We start from the raw sequence: 19,549 nt of genomic DNA, 5'->3' as shown, positions 1-19,549 counted from the left end.
GTGGTTCTACATAAAACTTTTTGCTCCGGGCTATTGTAGTACATGCATGTTCAGGGTGAACCTTACTACCTTTTATATGTAATTACATCATATTAAGTACATAAATTGAGCAAAATCTTTGGGGAAGGTGTTTATTTTGTGGTGTAGTAAAACTATCCTCTCAAGGTGATATATAGAGCAATTGCGTTTCCCGGGGCTAACCATGAGAGGCTAGTTTTGCTATATCCCTCGAAGAATTCCATATTTGTATACTCATAAATATTCATTGCGCAACTGCTGTATTTCACTGTTCCAAAAACTGCGGAGTAGCTCCGATCAGACACAAGCACGCATTCAACACCTATTATTTTCAACTATTTCCCCTTAATCATTTTGTATTTGAATGCTGCTTTGTGCTGTGCTGTGCCACGCAGTGTCATATTGGAAGCAAACCCTTTAATTAACTCTACAAAGGGTTGCAACAATACCATACGGCATTGAACGGAAAAATTAGTCTTTTCGACTCAACACGTAGCTAATTATAAAGATTTAAAATGAAACGCATTTATCAGAGGTTCCCGTTTTGTCAATGTTTTTAATGACAGACTTTGAGACGGGTGGTGGCAATGGTTGATGTGGGCATGCGCGTGCAGTTCTCGGCATGCGCGTTAGTTCTGAGCATGTGCACAACCGCAAGAAAGGACCGGTTCATCTACCACCACCATACGTCTTAGAATCTCCCCTTTCAAGACAAATAAAAATCCAGTAACATACGTGCGCATTCTTTTCCTTGCAGGTATTTTTCCACAAACAGAATACAATATCTTCCCGACGAGGTTTTTATAAATACAACAGTAGGGGGCATTCTGTAAGTACAATTTTGTCCGGCTTGTTGCCTTTGAATAAAAATATATTGTAAGAATAAAACCTTTCATTCGGCTAAATATTTCTGTTGAATCCCCTGTAACGTACGCGTAGAATTTTCATGTATTATCTCGCAGTTAAAATCCAAATAACGGGTTAGAATTTCTTTTGAAAGATATGCCATTTGTAATGTACCTATATGTTTTGTAATGTGTGAGGGGGCTTATCAGATCCTGTGAGGATGAGTTCCCTCCCGTGGAGAAAAAGAGACACAAAAGAATCCCCGAAATCGTCTTTTCCAAAAGTAAAGCCTCCACCTCTTTGTTCTTTCAAGTTTAACCAGAGCAAATGGCGGTGAACAACAACACCCCTTATCACGGCCGTCCCATGATTGATTTGCTTATACGTTGTGCTAATTGAAATATTTTGCTTTTTTATTCAGGGATTTGTCTTTGAATTTGCTCCAGAGTATTCTGCAGTGCATACGGTCTTTGAAACGACTGCGCCATTTGTATGTGCATGGTAACAGGCTCTCTGTTCTCTCGAGGGAGACCTTCAGCGAAATGTACTCTTTAAGAGACTTGTAAGACAGTTTCAAGTTGAGAACCTTTAGCAAATTTTACCAAATTACTTGAACTTAATTGAACAAAAACATGTTGTAATTTACCTCGAACACCATATTAACGAATAATCTTGGTCACCTTTCCACCGGTAATCCAGTGAAGCATACCAATCACCATTTACAAATTCCACCATGAACCTAAAATCCAAACCACTTTGCCAACTGAAGTGGTTAGAACGTGAGTGTCATCGGTGATGTTTTGATCATAATGCCAAATCTACAGAATGGTTTCGACTACCTAATGAGCTAAGTCGTACCGGTAACCAATATTTCCAGTGTACCATTCCCCGTGTACTTAAACCACGCCCACTATTTAAACACACAACATTAAACCCCCAAACAATTTTCGTTTACGTACAAGCTGTTGCTACCCACTACATGCCGCCAATGATGTTTTAATTATTTTTTCAACAGAATGATCTCAGACAACCCTATCATCCTAATCGATGACCGAGTGTTCTCCGAAACTCAACTTGTCAACTTGTAGGTATTTTGATACAGTCATCCCAAGGAAAAATAATTTTCGTTATAACTGTATATACGGGCCTTCCTGATGTGTCTTTGTCGAAATCAGACAAAAACAGTTCCGAATACATATTATAATTCCCATTTCTATTCCTATTCACTTGTCACTGTTCACCTTTACCTTTTTAATACGAATTGCTGGGAGACCTTCTGGTTCCAAGACCAAGATAGCAAATATTTTGTTTAGATGTTGGGCCCAAGAGCTGTTATGGTCATGTGACTGAAATGTAAGAATTTTCTCCCGTTTGCAAAGTTTCCGAAGCTGACAGTTTCCTAACCAATATTGCTGATATTCGGGAATTTTGGGCTGGTTAAATTGTGCACAAGCAAAGGGAATCAGGCCTGTTTTCCTGCATTTCATGTATCCCTTGAAATGGGTTTTAAAAGTGTTTATTCAGACGTTCCAAACTAAGTTCACAGACGCCAAGAACCAAAATATTTTACTGGCGTATTTTTGTTATTCTGCGAGCAGTAAAAATGGGCAACACTTTTGCGATGGCAGGTCCGATCAAAGTACTTCGCTTGTTTACAGCCCTTTGATGACAGACTTGTCCATTTCGGTCACACGCGCTCTACTTCATGTGCAATATCGTACGAAGCATGTTGGGATCCAGCATAAAGGTGGCTTTCAACATGTACTTTACGGGACTTTACGTATACGGTGCGTTCATGCAGTTCACTTTCACAGATACAAACATCGACCCATCGGTAGTCTAAATAGCTCCGAGAGCGATTTTGACGGATACGGACACGATACTCGGTGTTGACGCGCATATGAAAAGGTGCCTAAGCACAGCAAGATCATACTCATGGGACCAAGGTTGTTTTGAAGAGAACTCACTTCATGTTAGTCTGGCTCCCCGACCTGAGGAATATGATTACTTCGGTTCAAGTCACCGGTATCAACCAATGTCACATGACAAAAAAGATGGAATTCCTCCGTTTTCTGAAAACATCCACATAACTCCAAATTCATTGCTGTCAACATTCGGATAGTATCGTTGATGGTCGGACATTTTCACCCGTGCTTTAGTCAGCGGCTGAATATAAGAAAAACACGATTCAAATATGTGTACAGTCTGAATCGTGGTAAATTTTGGTTCGTTTTTTCTTTTTTAGTTTACACTCAAACTTAAGCTGTTAGTTCAAAAACAACGCTGCACCCTAATTGTGGCAAAGCAAATTTACTTATATAACCCCCAACGCCTGCGCCTACTGAAATGGGGGGAGGGGCGGTGGGGCTGGTACCGTCCGGTATTTTGCTGGTCTAAGTGTAAAATACATTATTTTTATCCTTTTTTTCATGTCACGACTTTGTGTGTTATTTAAAGCATATCTCAATATTGAAATAAACGAAACAAAATGGCTTCCAGCCAAGGCCACTTGCGTCATTTTTACATAACGTCCGTGATCCAGGTCTGGCTTCTAGAGCGACCCCTGACACGTTGCGTCATGAATTAAATGTAGCGGGATTGGCGATACTCAACCTGGGATTTTACCAGGTGTCGTCAGTGCCAAAGCAGAGATCGTTTCAATTTTAAAAGATTTTTATAATCATGTCGATTGTCATGAATGACATTTGATGATTGTCATCATCAGGGCACCAATATAAAATCACCTTAAAAAACCAACAAAAGAGCTCTCATGAACATTCAATTCAATTCAAGAAAACGTTTATACCATACTCTTTTAAAAACATTACATTAATTAAGAGAAGTTGGTGCATAGAAATTGACAAAATAAATAAGCTTAAGAAAATACATCAGAAATTTAAGAAATTTAGTACATTGAAATTAGCAATGGGGATGAGAATAACTTTTATAGATACTTGTGCTTAATGAGAAGAGAACATTGGAGCTTATGATAAGATAAGGAAACCAGTCCATGTACAAACGAGAAAAGAAAAGAGCATGAGGCTGTTGAAAAAGCAGAGGCTTGTATAAACAGTCCTTAAGACAGAAGACATAACAAGGACAACACGAACAGCTACGAGACAGCAAACAAAAACAAAACAATCAAAAAGAAGACACGACGTACAAAACATAAAGGCAAGACAAAAATTGAAGACAAAAAAAAATCATTTTTCCATATTAACCGCCTTGTAAAACCCTGCTTTTCTGTTACAGGTACATTTTCAACACCAAACTGAAGGCAATTGCTGGTAGGCCGTTTTTCACAAGGAACAGTTCCATACAGTTTGTGTAAGTGTTAAAGTTATTGAGAAGACATTATCATAACAGTAGGCCTATACATCGGAAAAGCAAAAGTATTTCTGCAATTTTATCACGTTTTGCAGTGTCGCACACGGATGTAACACTCCGTGCAGTTGACTAATAAAGTTGACTAGTTATCAGTGGTCGTGTTGGAGATTACGGTAGCCCGGCCCGTCAATACGTATCATGAACTATTCAGTATAGTTAATGGTGTCATCAATCTGCCTTAAACATAGATTAAACATAGGCATGTTGGTGGGGCAGTGTCTGTCTTGTTGGTGGCGACACTACCGCGACGCATGCATTTCAATATTCGTTACTGGACCATCGAAGAGAAAGTGCCCAACAAAGGAGCCTCTGTTACAAGGAAAATTGCTCCCTCTCTCGGGGAGATAATCTCTGTTCTTTTCCGGTTTTGTTTTGCAAAGTCGTGGCTCTTCATATATCGTAATATCTGGTCATCCAGCACCGAGCTGATGAATGCACTCTCACAGACATAGAATAGGTTGGCGCGGTAGTAGGAAGTTATTTTAGCCTAGTGTCGTTCCCTGACCTGAAGATTCCTCAGGACTCTGAATATCTTAGGTCAGGTATCGCCCACGATGATCTGTTTTAAACATGCTACGTGTATGTTGCTCACTGACTAATGGGATTCCTCGTCCACAGACGTGTGGGATGAGTCCGCTAGGGAATCTACCCAAACAGTCCTCAATATTCAATTTTTCCGTACTGCCTTTGCCATTCGCTAAAACCATGATCAACTTAACTGCGCCCTCTAGTACCACAATGCATTGCAGCTGCGACGCCATGCTCGTCCTTCTTTTCGAAAATGGATGAGCGTCTGACCCAGAGCGGGGAGGACGGACGGGCGTGAACTGTTTGGGTAGATATTCTCTAGCGGGCTCTCCCCACACTTCTGTGGCAGAGGAGTCCACTGTATTCAAACTACACTGTAAATCCAAGTGTTTAATTTCTAAATACTGTAGCGTGTCCTACTTATTGGGCTCTGACGCTGTCACAGAAGCACAGTCAACCACAAATCGCCGTTCCGGGCAAGAATGCTCTGTTTATTCTCCCGACGTAAAAAACCCAGCTGTTTACGCACACAAGCTCCAGACACGAGGTCTCTGCGGGGACTGCGCAGGCGCGAGGCGGGAAAAGTTAAAAGTGTTTAAGAACTCAAATGTGTTTAATTATTCAGCACTCAATATGCCTCTGCCTTTAGGACTCCTTTTTAAATAGGGTCCAACAATAATTGTCAACTCACCTGGGAGAGGTCAAACCATTCTGGACAAAATTTTTACGAACCTGAAGAGTTTGCACCATGCTCCACAGATAACCTCGCCCATTGGATCGAGTGACCATAACAGAGTTACCATTGAAGTCATCTCATGAACCAAACTCCCTTCAATGCCGGATCGTAGGCCCCCCAATTAGAGACTCCAACAGGCGTGAGTTTGGCCAGTGGATTACAAAACAAGACTTGAATTTTGTCAAGTCAGCATCAACAACTAGTGGCAAAATAATGTTTTTATCAATCTTTGCAAAATGCTGTGGACGATTACTTTCCTACTAAGACTGTAGCAGTTCACAACAGTGACAAACCTTGGATAACCCCTGATATTAAATCTGTTATTGTGAAACGTCAGAAAGTATTTCATAAGCGTAAAATAAGTCTATGGAAGCTACCCCGTAACAAAATATTAGGCTTTTAAAAGTAGCAAGATCTGCTTTTAATAGTGTAAGTGTAGCAAAGCTTAGTACTAGCAATCCAAGGCAGTGGCACCAACAAATTAAAAAATAGCCGGGTTGAAGTGCTTAAGCCGGTATTTTTATTTCAAAGACCTTTTGTTGTCATTCGGGCTGTCATTTGTCAGTTGCCATGCAGAAGTTTAAAATATTGGAATCTTTATAGCGGGTATCAATCCGGTTCGTATGTTTTACGTCATTTCAGTTTGATTCACGCATACTTCACATGTGCACAGCACATAGGGTTACATGCATTGATCACCGTTTATGTGGATCCCTGGAACCGGAAGTTAGGGCACATGTCTTCGATCGTCCAATGGGAGCCTGTAAATTGTGGCGCGTCTTCCTTTGTGACAAAGTCACTTACAAACCGGATACCAGCTAATTTTAGACCGTGTATCCGGGCAGAAAAATTGGTTTGCGCATGATCAGGAGTCCAATTTTAAACACTCAGTGTAGAGTAGTAGCGAATACAGCGTTTACAAACTGGCATGCTTCGCTTGAAAATGTACTTCTCTTTGGGAAAAGTTCAACTTTTCGAGACTCAGTTTCCTACAAACAGTGATGCAAACAGTGGTGGCTATGTACCTACACTTGAATAAATCGAAGAAATGAATTATGACTCCATAAATTTAATTTTTTGTGTGTTTTAGTGTCATTGGGTATACCATTTTTTTTAAAATCACACTGACCTCCGTCCTTGTCATCGACACTCGTTTTGAGCTCTTAGTCTGATTTTTAATCATAGTACTTCTGAAAATTTATATAAGGTAAACGCTTTGCATATGTCGGCAATTGAAACACCCTGAAAGCAGGTCTTGAAGGTAGATACCGCGTTCTTATGTCATAAACTCGGATATGCTGGAAGTTTAATCGATGCAAGTGGTCGGCCAATTCGTGTTGTCAAATTTTATGGTTGAAAAAGTCCATTGGCCAATTGCATCTCTAGATTATGCACAACTTGGTTTGACTTATGCCACAAATAGTTGTGATATCTTCTCCCTCATTCTCTTGGTTCTTGCCAACTACCGGTACCTTTTGTGAGCCCCAACTGGGTACCACAGTTTATCACCTGAAGATGTTCGTTCTCTTTCTAAATGGGGCTAACTCGAACCAACTTCCAATACATGTTTGAAGACATTTTAATATCCAAGAGATTGTTGTGGGCTGAAACACCAAAGAGCTGAGCATCAAACTAAAAATATCGATCGAGCTGATATTACCAGATAGTTTAAGGAAAGCTATTCAGAACTCTTGGTGACAAATTCGAATTCAAAATTGGAGTTATAATAAGAATCGTCCATAGCAAATCAAACTGAGAGACGTAACAGATGACATGCTCAGTGGTTTTCGTTAAAAAATACTACAAGATGAAGTTGTCAGAGGAAATATCGTAAGGAGGATTATCATGTTTACTTTTCTTCCAAATTTGCCGTGGATGGGAGCATATTTGTGCCGTGGGAAGAATAACTCAACGAATTTATTCTCACCATTGCACTCATAAATGATTTATTCCTTTTTTTATTCTAGCGCAATGTACGGCAGCAGCATCGAAAACGTTTCAGATTCAGTTTGGCAAGATTTGGGATCGAATTGTAAAGTGTGAGTATAAATAACATCCATCTTCGGTTGGTGTTAGATGTCGCACGTAGAAATAACCCATGCAATATTAGTACATAGTACATGTATATTTAACAGCTTCTGTCAATTTATTTAACCAAGTCTCAATTTCATTGCTTTGATTACGGCATGTGAAATAGCAGGACAACGAGAATTGAAGATGTAAACATTTTCCTCTTTAGAAGGACTGTCTACTGAAGCCCCATAAAATGGTAAATGATAGATTACATTTTCAATGATCGTAGGATAATCAAAGGCTGCATAGCCAAGATCATACTCCCATCGGAAATTGATAGATTGACTATCATTTGAAAGCGCCCACAAGTATCTTTCTAAATTAACTCAAGATCATTCAACAATATTAAAACGGTCCATAATAGGATCGGCTCTTTTGACGTGACAGTCGTGTTTTTCCTACAAGTGGCTACTAAAACCCTGGTAAACAAGTAATTCCCAAAGTGTTACAAATCCCACGCAGGTATCAGAACACCAGATAATAATTCACGTACTACTAAATACTAATACAAATATTCGCTATTTAAAATTGATGGGACAAATATCAATTTTGAACTAATTCGGGGTAATATCGAAAGCACACCAAAGGGGGTATTTCTGAAAACTTTGGCCGCGCATACAAATTGTAGACAAAATGAAAGTAGTCTGTCTTCTCGAAATTGAAAAAAAGCTTTTCTTGGATATAGATTTGAGTTTCAAATTTCTGTTTTTTTCACCCTGAAGTGTAAAGGTGTGACATTGTGTGTGACGTCCATGGTCTCTTTGCTTGTTTAAGGCCTATAACTGTCCAGTAAATGACCACCAGCAGAGGTATCCCCCCAAATACTCCCTAATCCCTGCAACTGCATAGTTTTTAATAGGCTATTTTCAGATCCGAGAAAAGGCTTGTAAATTTACATCAATCTACTGACTTTTTAAGTAAAGGGAATAATGGACCAGCCAAACGCCAATCTCAAAACGTGGCACATCTTGTATCTATTACAAGTAGGCTGAGCATTAATTAAGCAGATGAGAACATTTTTACAGCTGTGTGAACAGTGTCTTTTCCATGACTATCATAGATCCAAACCTCCTCGAGGGGACTTTCCAGTTTCTTGCGCAAAGCTGTCGTCTTGGAGAACACCAAGCTTCCGCATTGGCATTTGGAGAATTTTTGCTGGACGAGTTTCCTTGGCTGTTGTGCCTTGGGCTGGGTCAGATACAAGAAGTTGGACTCTCAAAATGTTTGCGGTGTATTACCAAGCTGCCACTTGTTGTCTGGCAAGTCGTTGTTTACGACAATGGCATCTCTTATCTTGACGTCCAGCCTTTTCTCAAATCATTTAGGCCTTGTTTGCAAGGTAATATACTGTAGATACTCTTTCATTGCGCAAAGAAACAGGATCTCAAGGTGTTAGACCCTCAAGCGTTCCAAAGTCGCACCAAGAAGCTGGAAAGTACACTGTACTGGAACAGTGACGCTAGATTTTAAGGAAACCGATGGTTAGGGTCAGCGGTTCTGAAGATTTGACAGCGCTCTAACATCTCAAGAAGGTGCGACAAGTGCCACAAGCTCACGAATATTCTCATGCAAGTATCAGCTGTGGTGTTTCTAAGGCTGGAACCCCACTTTTTCCCATTTCAGTAAAATTATGATGAAGCCATAGGAAGCTGCTGGCAATGGGAATCATGACTTAAAAAATTGGGGAGTTTGTCAGCTGTGGTGAGGTACCTCAACACCAAATAAAAGTTCATGATCACTCTGATTGGTGGATAAAAAACTGTGTTCTTCAAAAACCTTCAATACGTTACTTCACGAAAATATCTGTTTAAGAAGTCAACTCCAGGCCATATTTCACGTTTGAACGTAACTGAACTAAATCAAGTTTCTAAAATGAAGCTTTTTGGTGTTATTTTAAAGGTAATACTGACCCTAAAACGGTCAGGGCGGAATTTCTCCAACATTTTCTGATAATGCTATGCACTTTTCATTAGCCCCACCTTGAGGGGCTTTCCTTGCAGTCACTGTCACATCAGATTTGTGAAATCGAACACACCGCGTAGTGCCCATTTTTTTCTGACACAGGTCAGCTAAAAAGTACATTTGTCCACTGCCACGGTGCCCAATAAGGCCCCCGTTCTCATTTCCGACCGACAGTAGTTTTGGCTTCCGACCTAAGAAAAAAAACAAACTTTTTTTTTCTACCGAGTTCCTTCTAAGACGACCCTGCCCCCCAAATAAATTGTGATATAACATCTGTAAAAAATCCAGTGCTGAAAATGGACATGGGCCATAGGATTTAGCCCAACCATTAGAGTAGCGATATGTTCTAGATTTTTTAAAACGATCGTGTTTTTGTTCAATATGCATTTTACTCCTACAAAAATGTTTAAGCTTTTCATGAAACTGTGTTCGCAGCTACATGTACTTACGGTAGTTCCATAAACTGTTTTCGAGTTCTTGAAAATTCAAGTATTTTACTGTGTACTCAAAGAATATTTCTTAGTTGCCAAGTAGAAGGAAAACCACTCATGGGACTCAATTTTACAACTAGGAACAAGTGTATACATGTATTGTGCACTTTGCCTGGTCTATCGATCTATTCAGTCATCTCTACCGACCCACCCTCAAGTTGAAAAAGATATGAGAATCATAGAATAAAAAGGGTGCCCATACAAGCGGGCTGGCACGCGTGTGACTTAAAACGACAGTCACCATAACAACAAAACCACGTTAGATTCAGTTGAAAACTCCACATTTATACAGACAAGGAAAAGAAAGGAATTTAGTCACCTGCTTTCTGGCATTGCGTTATTAATGTCGCCTCACAGTTCCATAGGTTTTTGAAGGGATACTTTCAGTACGTGAGTCTCAGCGAGTTGAAGTGTTGAAGTTCTTGGACAGTGATTAATGCTTCCTCACGCTCGTTTGAGGACGGGAGCCATCCTTGGGAAGACAGCCATCACAGAATTCCTCTGGATTTTTGCGTTCTTAATGTCATTTTCTGAAAGTGCTGTTGGTGGCAATTACTCGATTGGTTTTACTCCCATGACTACAGTCTCAAACGTGTGTAAGGTCTGTCGCAGGTTGAACTGACTGTATCGCCAAAGCTCACACAGCTCTCAATTCAGGATCACCTTCCGTGAGTTGATAGACTGGGTTCTTCCCGTAGGAATGTAGGACCATTGAGTCACTTTTAACGTTGAGACCTCCAATAGTGCAATGCCTCTGGAACATTCATCAGATGGATTTTCTTCGAGGAGGACCAACCTCAGTAGGCTTCGGTCGAAGTTTTGTTTTATTTGATGTACTCCGTCCGCAACGAATGCATGGAATCAGCAGGTCTCGTCGTTGACGTAACCTATATAGCACGATGTAGTCCTGTAAAAGACTGTTCGGCATGCATGTTAAGAAGCTCCAGTAAAGACCACACTTTCACTGACTGTGTACTGCTAAGCCTTTTGAAGGGAACATTCAGAACCAAATTTTCAGGAGGGAAAAACAAATTGGGGAATTGGTGGAATTTTTGTGGAGCTCTTTATAGCCTATTTGAGAGATGAGGCTACATTTTGGAGTTTTGTAAACCTTAAAAGGAAGGGAAAAGAAAACAAACGTCACATTTCTGGTGTGACGTTTGATAACAATGGGGCCAGTTCATGCCCCACAATTAGCTGAAGTAATGTTTCGTGTGCTCAGCTTTGTCGGTTTATTCGAGGAAATCATGTTGTAATCGTAATCGCAAACGACACAATGCAACAGAATTTTACAGTCGATCATCCTCCACCTGATCTGATCTCGCGGGAAGAATGACCCATGATAACTCGTCCTTTTCAGAGCAAAATTGTAGAAGATGCGTCTTTATTTGGTGGATATTACCGATACCGTTTTGGACCAAGGTTAATAAGCCTTTTGCGAGTTAATTAACTTTGACCCAAATCTGGTACGCTAAGTTCTTTAAATTCACGTGAACTCAACAACTTGAATTCTCCATACTAAAACCACTGTTGCTATACCTCTTGATTCGGGCGGCTTGTGCTTAGTTACGTAAGAGACGCGTGGCAAAAATACACTATTCTCAATGAATAAGAAGGGCACAAAGGAACCAGTCCATTCCAGAGATGGTGGTCGCTATGCAAAAGCTTGCCCCGAATCACGAAGTATAGCAACAGGGTCTTTAGTCTGGGGAACTAAAATCGCTCTGTTTATGTGCAATCAGATAAGTCAGTGTACCAGATTTTATTCAAATTTAACTCGCAAAAGGTTTGTATTTATCGACGCGCATGCGTAGGTTTCCATTCACTGAAAGTGGGATGTCTATATTATTCTTGATTCCCCAGATTCGTCGACGCTACCTTACGAAGAGCACCTCACGCAAGATCCGACCTCGAAATGTAAGGATATTTTCTGCCACATGCCATTCTTTTATGGAACGTAATACTGCAGCTGAGTTTCACTGACTTTTTTTCTGACTTGTGCTATTTCTGAGCAATGTATCATAGTTCATACGGTATAAGATTTTTTATTTGTATTCTCTAAGCTTCACGTCCAGCTTACACCTGAAATTGCAACATTTTCTCCATGCTAGTGATTTTGTAGGAAGTGGATTCGTGCAGTCAATCGCCGTGTCGCGTGAAATAGGCAGAGGCTTACAGTATTCTGGATTTAGCTGCACGGATTTAAACCGTTTCGAGTTGAATTGCACACCGTGCCGCCAAGGTACCTACGGTGGCCCTTGGGAGACATGCAGGGATTGTCCACCTGGTAAGGTTTCATTAAAAGATTAAATGAGCTGTCGCGATGACGCCAACAAACGCATTTAATGTAGACAGTTCTTCTTGAAGGAGGGAAAGACTTTACATTACGGAGCAAGTGTTTGTGGAAAGTTTTGAATGTGTGGACTTCGATAACTCTGAAAATTCATATTTATACAGACATTTTAGGAATGTATGTATTTTCTGTTCAAAAGTCTTTCATTTTTGCAGGAGGGTTTTTTCAAAATCGCACTTGACAAGTCGTAAGAACAGCAGTTGACATGAACTGCCTTCTCTGCAACAATGGCACCTACGTTACACCGGAGACTCACCCTGGAAGAAATATTGGCGACTGTGTGGTTTGTCCGACGGGCACGGATAAAAGTCGCCACGCTGGATTCCGCGCGTGCCCTTGTGTATCCAGTTACTATCGCCGAGACAGGTTCGGTGAATGCTTCCCTTGTCCCTTGGAAGGTATCAACTGCTCGGGGGAATACCAACACCTTCTACCTGGATTCTGGTGGACTTGGGACTGGGGATCAGGGGATAATTTCCAATCTTATAACAATTATGTCCAAAATATCCTAACGGAGAACGACCACTACCATAGAAGCACGCTTAGGTTCCAAGGAGTTCTTCCTAAAGTTTATCCATGCCCAAGGAAGGAATCGTGTTTAAGTCTGAATGATGGAATAAGTGCAACATGCCAACATGGTTATAGGGATTTCTTGTGTTCTCAATGTGTAGCTGGCTTCTATTCTTGGTCCAGCCAGTGTTTTGAATGCCCGAGGTGGTGGGTGTTCTTTCTTGAAATCCTTGCTTCAGTTATTGTCATTATTGTAGTGGTCCTCATCGTTGCCTGGGACCTCCGGAGGCATCGTGGAAGAGGTCGGTCCGTGGTCAGTGTGCTGTTCTCACGATTTAAGATTTTACTTGGCTTCTATCAGATCATAGGCGAGATATTCGACGCACTTCATGATCTTCCTTGGCCGCAGTCTCTGACAAAGATCGGTTCCTTCTTCAGAGTTTTAGAGGTTAACATCTTGCAATTAATTGTCAGCCCTCGCTGTTACTTTCCAAATTTCACCTACCCAACAATTTACATTGAATTTATAGCTGGTCTCAGTTTTACCATTCTTGTATTTCTGTCAGCGTTGAGTGCTTACCAGCTAAAACGGCTTTTCTTACACCTTAAAGGGAGACCAGCTGGTGTTTGCTGTGCTGTGCTTGCTAAAACGAAACAAACATGCTACCTTGCTGTTGTTATCTTATTGTTTATCACATATCCAAGCCTATCGAGTACCATATTCACCTTGCTGCCCTCTGGCTGTGATGAATTCTACCTGGATGAAACTGAAAAAATCAAAGTTCTTCGTCTTCGATCAGAATACTCCATCGACTGTGAGAAAAACCAACATGTCATGTTTAACTACGCTGCCGAAGTTTCCCTGTGCTACGTTGTTGGTTTTCCGTCAGTTTTGCTGATTATACTATGGATAAATCATCGGCGTAGAAAGAGAGAGGCTAGTGATTCCTCGACCTCCTCAGAGATGAGGAATGATCTTGGCCAAACACCCTTAGACGTTGCAGACCAGCAGACTGATCATGACAATCGGCGCCATCAGTTAGACGACTACCCGCAACGTGTGTGTAGCAACGGTTCTGCCACTGTGGTTTCTCAAAGCAACGTAACAAACAATGATCTTGCTGTGTTCCCCCAAACGTTCACCTCATCCGCTCCAAGCATTACTTGGGAAACCTTCCTGTGTGATAATTACAAGGAGCAGTTCTGGTTTTGGGAGATCGTAGAGCTTGCACGCAAAATCCTCCAAGTCCTCTTCGTTCTGTTGTTCGGTGCTGAGGATCACTTCACCCTCTTCGCGACCATCGTCCTATCCGTTAGCTTTCTCGTCGTCCATGCCTACGTTAAGCCAATGAAGGATGCTGCAGAACATCGTCTTCAGATGTGCTCCCTGGCTAGCATCTTTCTTAATCTGTTGGCAGCCTCGTTGCTGTTGTTGCCGAGTGAGCGCAGTTTCTCCAGCGAGGCGAGGAAGGAGGTTTTGGCGGTATTTCTGGTTCTTCTGAATCTCACCATAGTTGTTTTTGTGGCAGGTAAGTTGCAGGGTTTTTAAGACACACCCGTTTTTGCATAGGTTTTACTAAGAAGACGAGAAATGTTTCGAAAATAACGCTCCCGTGCAAATTGGAAACTCCACTGTTTGGCCTCAAAGGTTTACACCAATTTGCAGATATTCAGTGTTTTAGAAAGTTCTGTTTACATTTCAAAGGTCTTGGTGAAGGAAAGAGTCCTTGTTTCGAAGGGTATTGTGATACGAAAGTTTGTTCATGTCACACGCGGCAGCCATTTGAAAGCTTGTGTATACGTACTTGTGTATACGTGTCAGCAGTGACACAAGCAACAAACCATCACCGCATTGGGTCATTTCCCTATTCCATTTGCAGAACCAATTCTACACCACTGTCATATAAGCTCTATGCATTATAGTCTGGTTAACTGACTACAACTGCACCGTGGGTGAGACCCACACGCCGCAAGCGTCAAGTCGCAGCACGGTTGGCAAGTTGCCACACTTTCAAACATAACGCAAAGCTTTCAAAACTTCTGTCATTTCGTATTGTTACTTTACATAATTTGACCCATTCAGATACCAGTGGCTGAACTGGGGTATACTTTGAGGGGGCACTGACGACCGAAATTTTCTGCAACTGGGGGTATACTTTGACGATGATGGAAATGTGCTTGCTAAAGTGTTTCTCGTTTCCTCTACATAGGGAGTGCGGTTTGGACATTTGTTAGGCTGGTTTTCAAGTCTGCATGTTGCCGGCGCACTGTTTTGTTTATCACCCACGTCTGTCGTCAGATTCGGCCACCACAACAGTACTGTGTACCGAGACGTGATCAGGGTCGCGATACCAGTAGTGAGACGCAAGCGTTGTTAAGCGGAAGGCCTGAGGCACGGATTCTCCCAAGAAACATGAGCGGAGGGATTGTGTGATAGGCTTTTGTAACGTTCCAGTGCTCCCTAACAGATTTTGCCCCTGTGCCTTCAGTGTCTTAGAGCATTTGAGTAATTTTGAGTTGAACGTTATTTTATTTTTTTTGTTAACTGTTTTCACTATTCAGGGCCTTTTATTCAAGTTTTTCTTGTGTATTACATTAATTTTGACAAAGAAGAGAAGTCAATACACAGTCGATTCACATTAGATGAACAATTACAAAACTAGGAAAAAAGGTCCCATTAGTACTAATTTTAGCAGAATTTCCGTGAGATTTAAAAATAAATCTTTCTAAGGCAAAATATCTTTTAAAATCGTCTTTAAAAATAAAAATGATTGTTTACCCCCGTTCATTTTTATCTCATAAATATCTTGTAAACTTTGTCGTATGTATGGGGTTCTCTGCACCTCATGTCATAAACAGTCATCCGCCTGTCCCGTCAAAGTACACGTGCACGTTGTGACAAAATGATTCTGTTAGTGATTAGTACGGTCTTCTATTTCTTCGTGTTCGAACGAGTGCATTGTCGATTTCTCTGTCAGCTATAATTTTGCAGTTGTAAATACTTTTGTACATTTAGTAACTTCTCTTATGTGAATGGTTAAATAGTTAACGAGTCCGTTTTGGGTCATCTTTTCATGCGCAGTTGGATTAGAAAAGCAGACGTAATATAGGAGTACCAACGCTTTGCTTTGGTTTGTGCTTTTCAAACGATCAGCTTAACTCTGAAAGATCCTGGCTGTTTCTGACCATGATTTGGGAGGGGGCTGGTTCTGAGAACTTCTGTGTCCCACACATGGTTTTTAAATTATAGCACCTATGTAAGGTCACTCACTGTAAGATAGGTTGCCACTGAATTGCAAAAGGTTTTGCGAGCAATGATGTTTACCCGTTCAAGTGCATGGCACTAAAACAAGCACAAAGTAGATATAAGTTTGTCAGCAGACAAACGCGCTGTTTCGGCTTTCAGAAGACTGTCTTTGTTCATGTTAAAGATGACTACTATATAAGAGTTTCCTCAAAGTACAAAGCTGAACTCAATTATTTTTCGAACGAAGTTATGCACCAAACCAACGGAGAAAACTACACCTCACCTTTAATCGTGTCACATCAACCGTGATAATGTCACTATTATCTAATTTGTGTCTGAAGACGTCATCCTCATATGAGGTCAATTTTTGTTTATAACAGTTCCTTTTCCAGCTTTCCTCTGGGTTCAACCCCAATCGGACATAGTGCTTTTAATAATGCGCTTCTAATGTCACGTGACTTGTCCCTTCACTATGTCATCACCACATCAGGTCAAGATTTGTCTTAATACTTCCTTTCAAGTTATCAGTGAAGCTTGGACACAATCCAGGAGATACAGTGTCTTGAAGTGTTTACCTTTAATGTCACCTGACCTATCACCTGGAGACGTCATCATGACATCAGGTCAATTTTCGCCGAAGATACTTCCCTTGCTAGATAGATATCTCCAAGATTTTAATCCTATCCGAGATGTTCTTAAGAAGATAAAGTGCAACGAAGAGCGCACCTTTCGTGTCACGTGACTTGTCACTTGATGTGGTCATGATCACACCAGGTCAATAATTTCCGTCTACAACACTTCCTTTTCTAGATATCTGCAAGGTTTGAACCTAATCAGACATGTATTTCCAAAAAAGAGGACCTTTGAAGGGTGCCCTTTAATATCACGTGACTTGTCACCTGATAAAGTCATCATCATATAAAATCAGTTTTTGTCTACAAAACGTCCCTTTTCTAGACATCTGCAAGGGTTTAACCCAATCGGACGTGTACTTCAGAAGAGGTGGACATTGGAGGGTGCCTCTTAAATGTCACATGACTTGTCACGTGATGAGATCATCATCTTATGATGATCTAATATTTTGTCAACTGAAACAATACACCTCTTTCTAGATACATATATTTACAACGTTTCAACCCAATCGGACATGCGTTTCACAAGATACGGGGTTTTGAATGGTGCCCCATAATGTCACGTGACTTGTCAACTGGTGACGTCATCAACTCATGATTTCAGCTAGTTTTCGTCGATAACACTTCACTTGATATTTATCTACAAAGTTTCAATCCAATCAGACTTTAACTTAAGGAAATACAGGGCTTTAGAGGCTACCCCTTAAATGCAATGTCACGTGACACATGATGACGTCATTATGATGATTTGCTTTTGGACCCTCCCTGGCTGGTTCGCTAAGAGTGTGGACCTAACATCAATACAGTCACGTCAAGAACCGTGCCAAAGTCTTGCTGTTGAAGAACGTGTACAAAATTTACGGGGAATTGTTAAATTTTAAAAACTCAATAATTAATCATGTCAGACGTCATTGTGACGATTTTGTTCCTGGATCCTCTCAAGGTGGTGGATTAAAAGCGTGGACCTAACATCAACCCAGTAAGGACAAGAATAGTGACAATGTCGGGCTGTTTCAAAACGTACAAAATACATAGGGAAAAATTGAATATTCAACAATAATAATAAAGCATGTGATGACGTCATCATAACGGATTCCTTCCAAGACCATCTTTAGGTGTTTGTCTAAAGGTCTGCCATGTCTGAAATTAATCAGATGTATAAAACTGCCAAGGTTGACAATGAGATGTGAAGAAACCCTATGGAGAAAATCTGAAAAATGAAAAGAGAAAAAGAAGAAAGCCTTACTGTTCCAGCCGCTAGCCGAAACAGCTAAAAGAAACCTTGATGACACATAAGAAGTACAAGTTTCACATCGATGATGTACATACGAAAGCGAAACACCACGAATTGTTAATTATATCTGGGCCATGTTCACTCCGTGGTATTTTTTAAGTTAAAGCGTAGAAATGAAAAAGGACTTTATTTTGTACATGTACGAAGTATTACAGTTATGTTTATTAATGTATTTCGCTTTAAGTGTTTGATGTAAACTCAGAAGAATATTTTTCAGCTGAAATTATAGCGTAGCAAATGTATGTAAGTAGAGAAAGACTCTGTGAAGCACACCTCCCAACGGAAAGCTACTTGATTCAAAATGTGTATTGGTGCACATGTGGGTCTGATTGATTGCTGCATTTTCAACAAAGAATTTGAAGATTATCGAACGTGATTTATAGCTACCAATGTGTTTCATACATGTATGTACTTTAATTTCAAGACTCTATCATTGGCCTATACTGATTATTTTTAATTTTAGTATGTGAGCACTGAGTAATTCTCCTAAAATAATTTTGGTGTGTATTTAGGGCTTCGTACACTTATATTTTATGCCGTAAATAAAACCAGCTACATACACAGGAAGCAATTAATAGGAATTATCTGTCTATAGAAAAAATGGCGAAATAAATTTATGCTGAACGGCGTTGGATTTTTTCTTTTCAATTTGTGGAGCTTAATTTTTTTTTACTTAGAAATGTTGACTGTTGCCTGAGCTAACATTAAAGTCAGGGGAAGAGCAATCGTAAGCCAGAGACAAGGATGATTCAAAACTTTATTTTCGGTAGGTGGACCAAAAGGTGTGGATCCTCCTTTTCTCTTTGGTCTTTGAACCAAAGTGTCCAGGGGCATATGTCCCCACCCATCCACCGGCCGTCAGTGACGCCTTGTCTGGAAATAGCGCCCTCTAACAGTGATGGGTTGTAATCTTTGATATGTGTTTATATGTTCTGCTTCATGCCTTTTAAAAACACTGGAGTCTCTTGTTTTCTTGTTGCTAGCTTTGTGTCTGTGTGATGGAATATTTTGATCCCTAGGAAGAACCCTTGGTGACAGTTGGGGGAGCGTTTATTACACTTGGGATATGGGCCCTTTTGGTGGCCAACATAGACTTATTTGCCTCCCCTTTACTTTATTTTAGACACTGCAATGGCGGCCAAACGAAGATAGTTTCAATTTCAAACAATAACGGGGAAAATGAGGTCTAATATTCATGTCCCCAAAAGGATGTGTATCTTAATTAATTTGGGGGTAGTAACCCCTGTGTTAATCCTTTACTGGGTTCAAGTAAAGCCTATACAGAATCACGCGAACGTTTTCCAGTTAGGAGAAGCTTATATCTTCCGATTATCTCGAAATTCTCTTCCCTTCAAAATCCACGTGTCTCTCACGGTGAGACGGGTGACGGTGTTGGGTGACCCCGGCCCTCCGCGAGCCTGAATTCATCATTGCCTGTGTAAGCGAAGGACATTACGCACAGATGGACTTCT

At 40.7% G+C, this 19,549-nt stretch overlaps 1 protein-coding gene across 1 annotated transcript; it reads left to right on the top strand.

The window, feature by feature from the left end:
* Positions 1-3,743: 3,743 nt before the first annotated feature.
* LOC147798686 (uncharacterized) lies at positions 3,744-18,725 on the top strand. Its single transcript, XM_087138711.1, has 6 exons — positions 3,744-4,191; positions 7,483-7,554; positions 11,905-11,958; positions 12,153-12,328; positions 12,550-14,433; positions 15,115-18,725. Exons 5-6 carry the CDS (start codon positions 12,600-12,602, stop codon positions 15,336-15,338), a joined length of 2,058 nt encoding a protein of 685 aa, XP_086994837.1. The 5' UTR covers positions 3,744-4,191; positions 7,483-7,554; positions 11,905-11,958; positions 12,153-12,328; positions 12,550-12,599; the 3' UTR covers positions 15,339-18,725.
* The last annotated feature ends 824 nt before the right edge of the window (positions 18,726-19,549 follow it).

The sequence above is a fragment of the Acanthaster planci genome, linkage group LG07 (assembly GCF_054643075.1).
Source record: "Acanthaster planci isolate LZ-2023a linkage group LG07, COTS_SCS, whole genome shotgun sequence".
In the NCBI taxonomy this organism is placed as follows: domain Eukaryota; kingdom Metazoa; phylum Echinodermata; class Asteroidea; order Valvatida; family Acanthasteridae; genus Acanthaster; species Acanthaster planci.
This window is presented reverse-complemented; position numbering and strand designations above follow the sequence as displayed.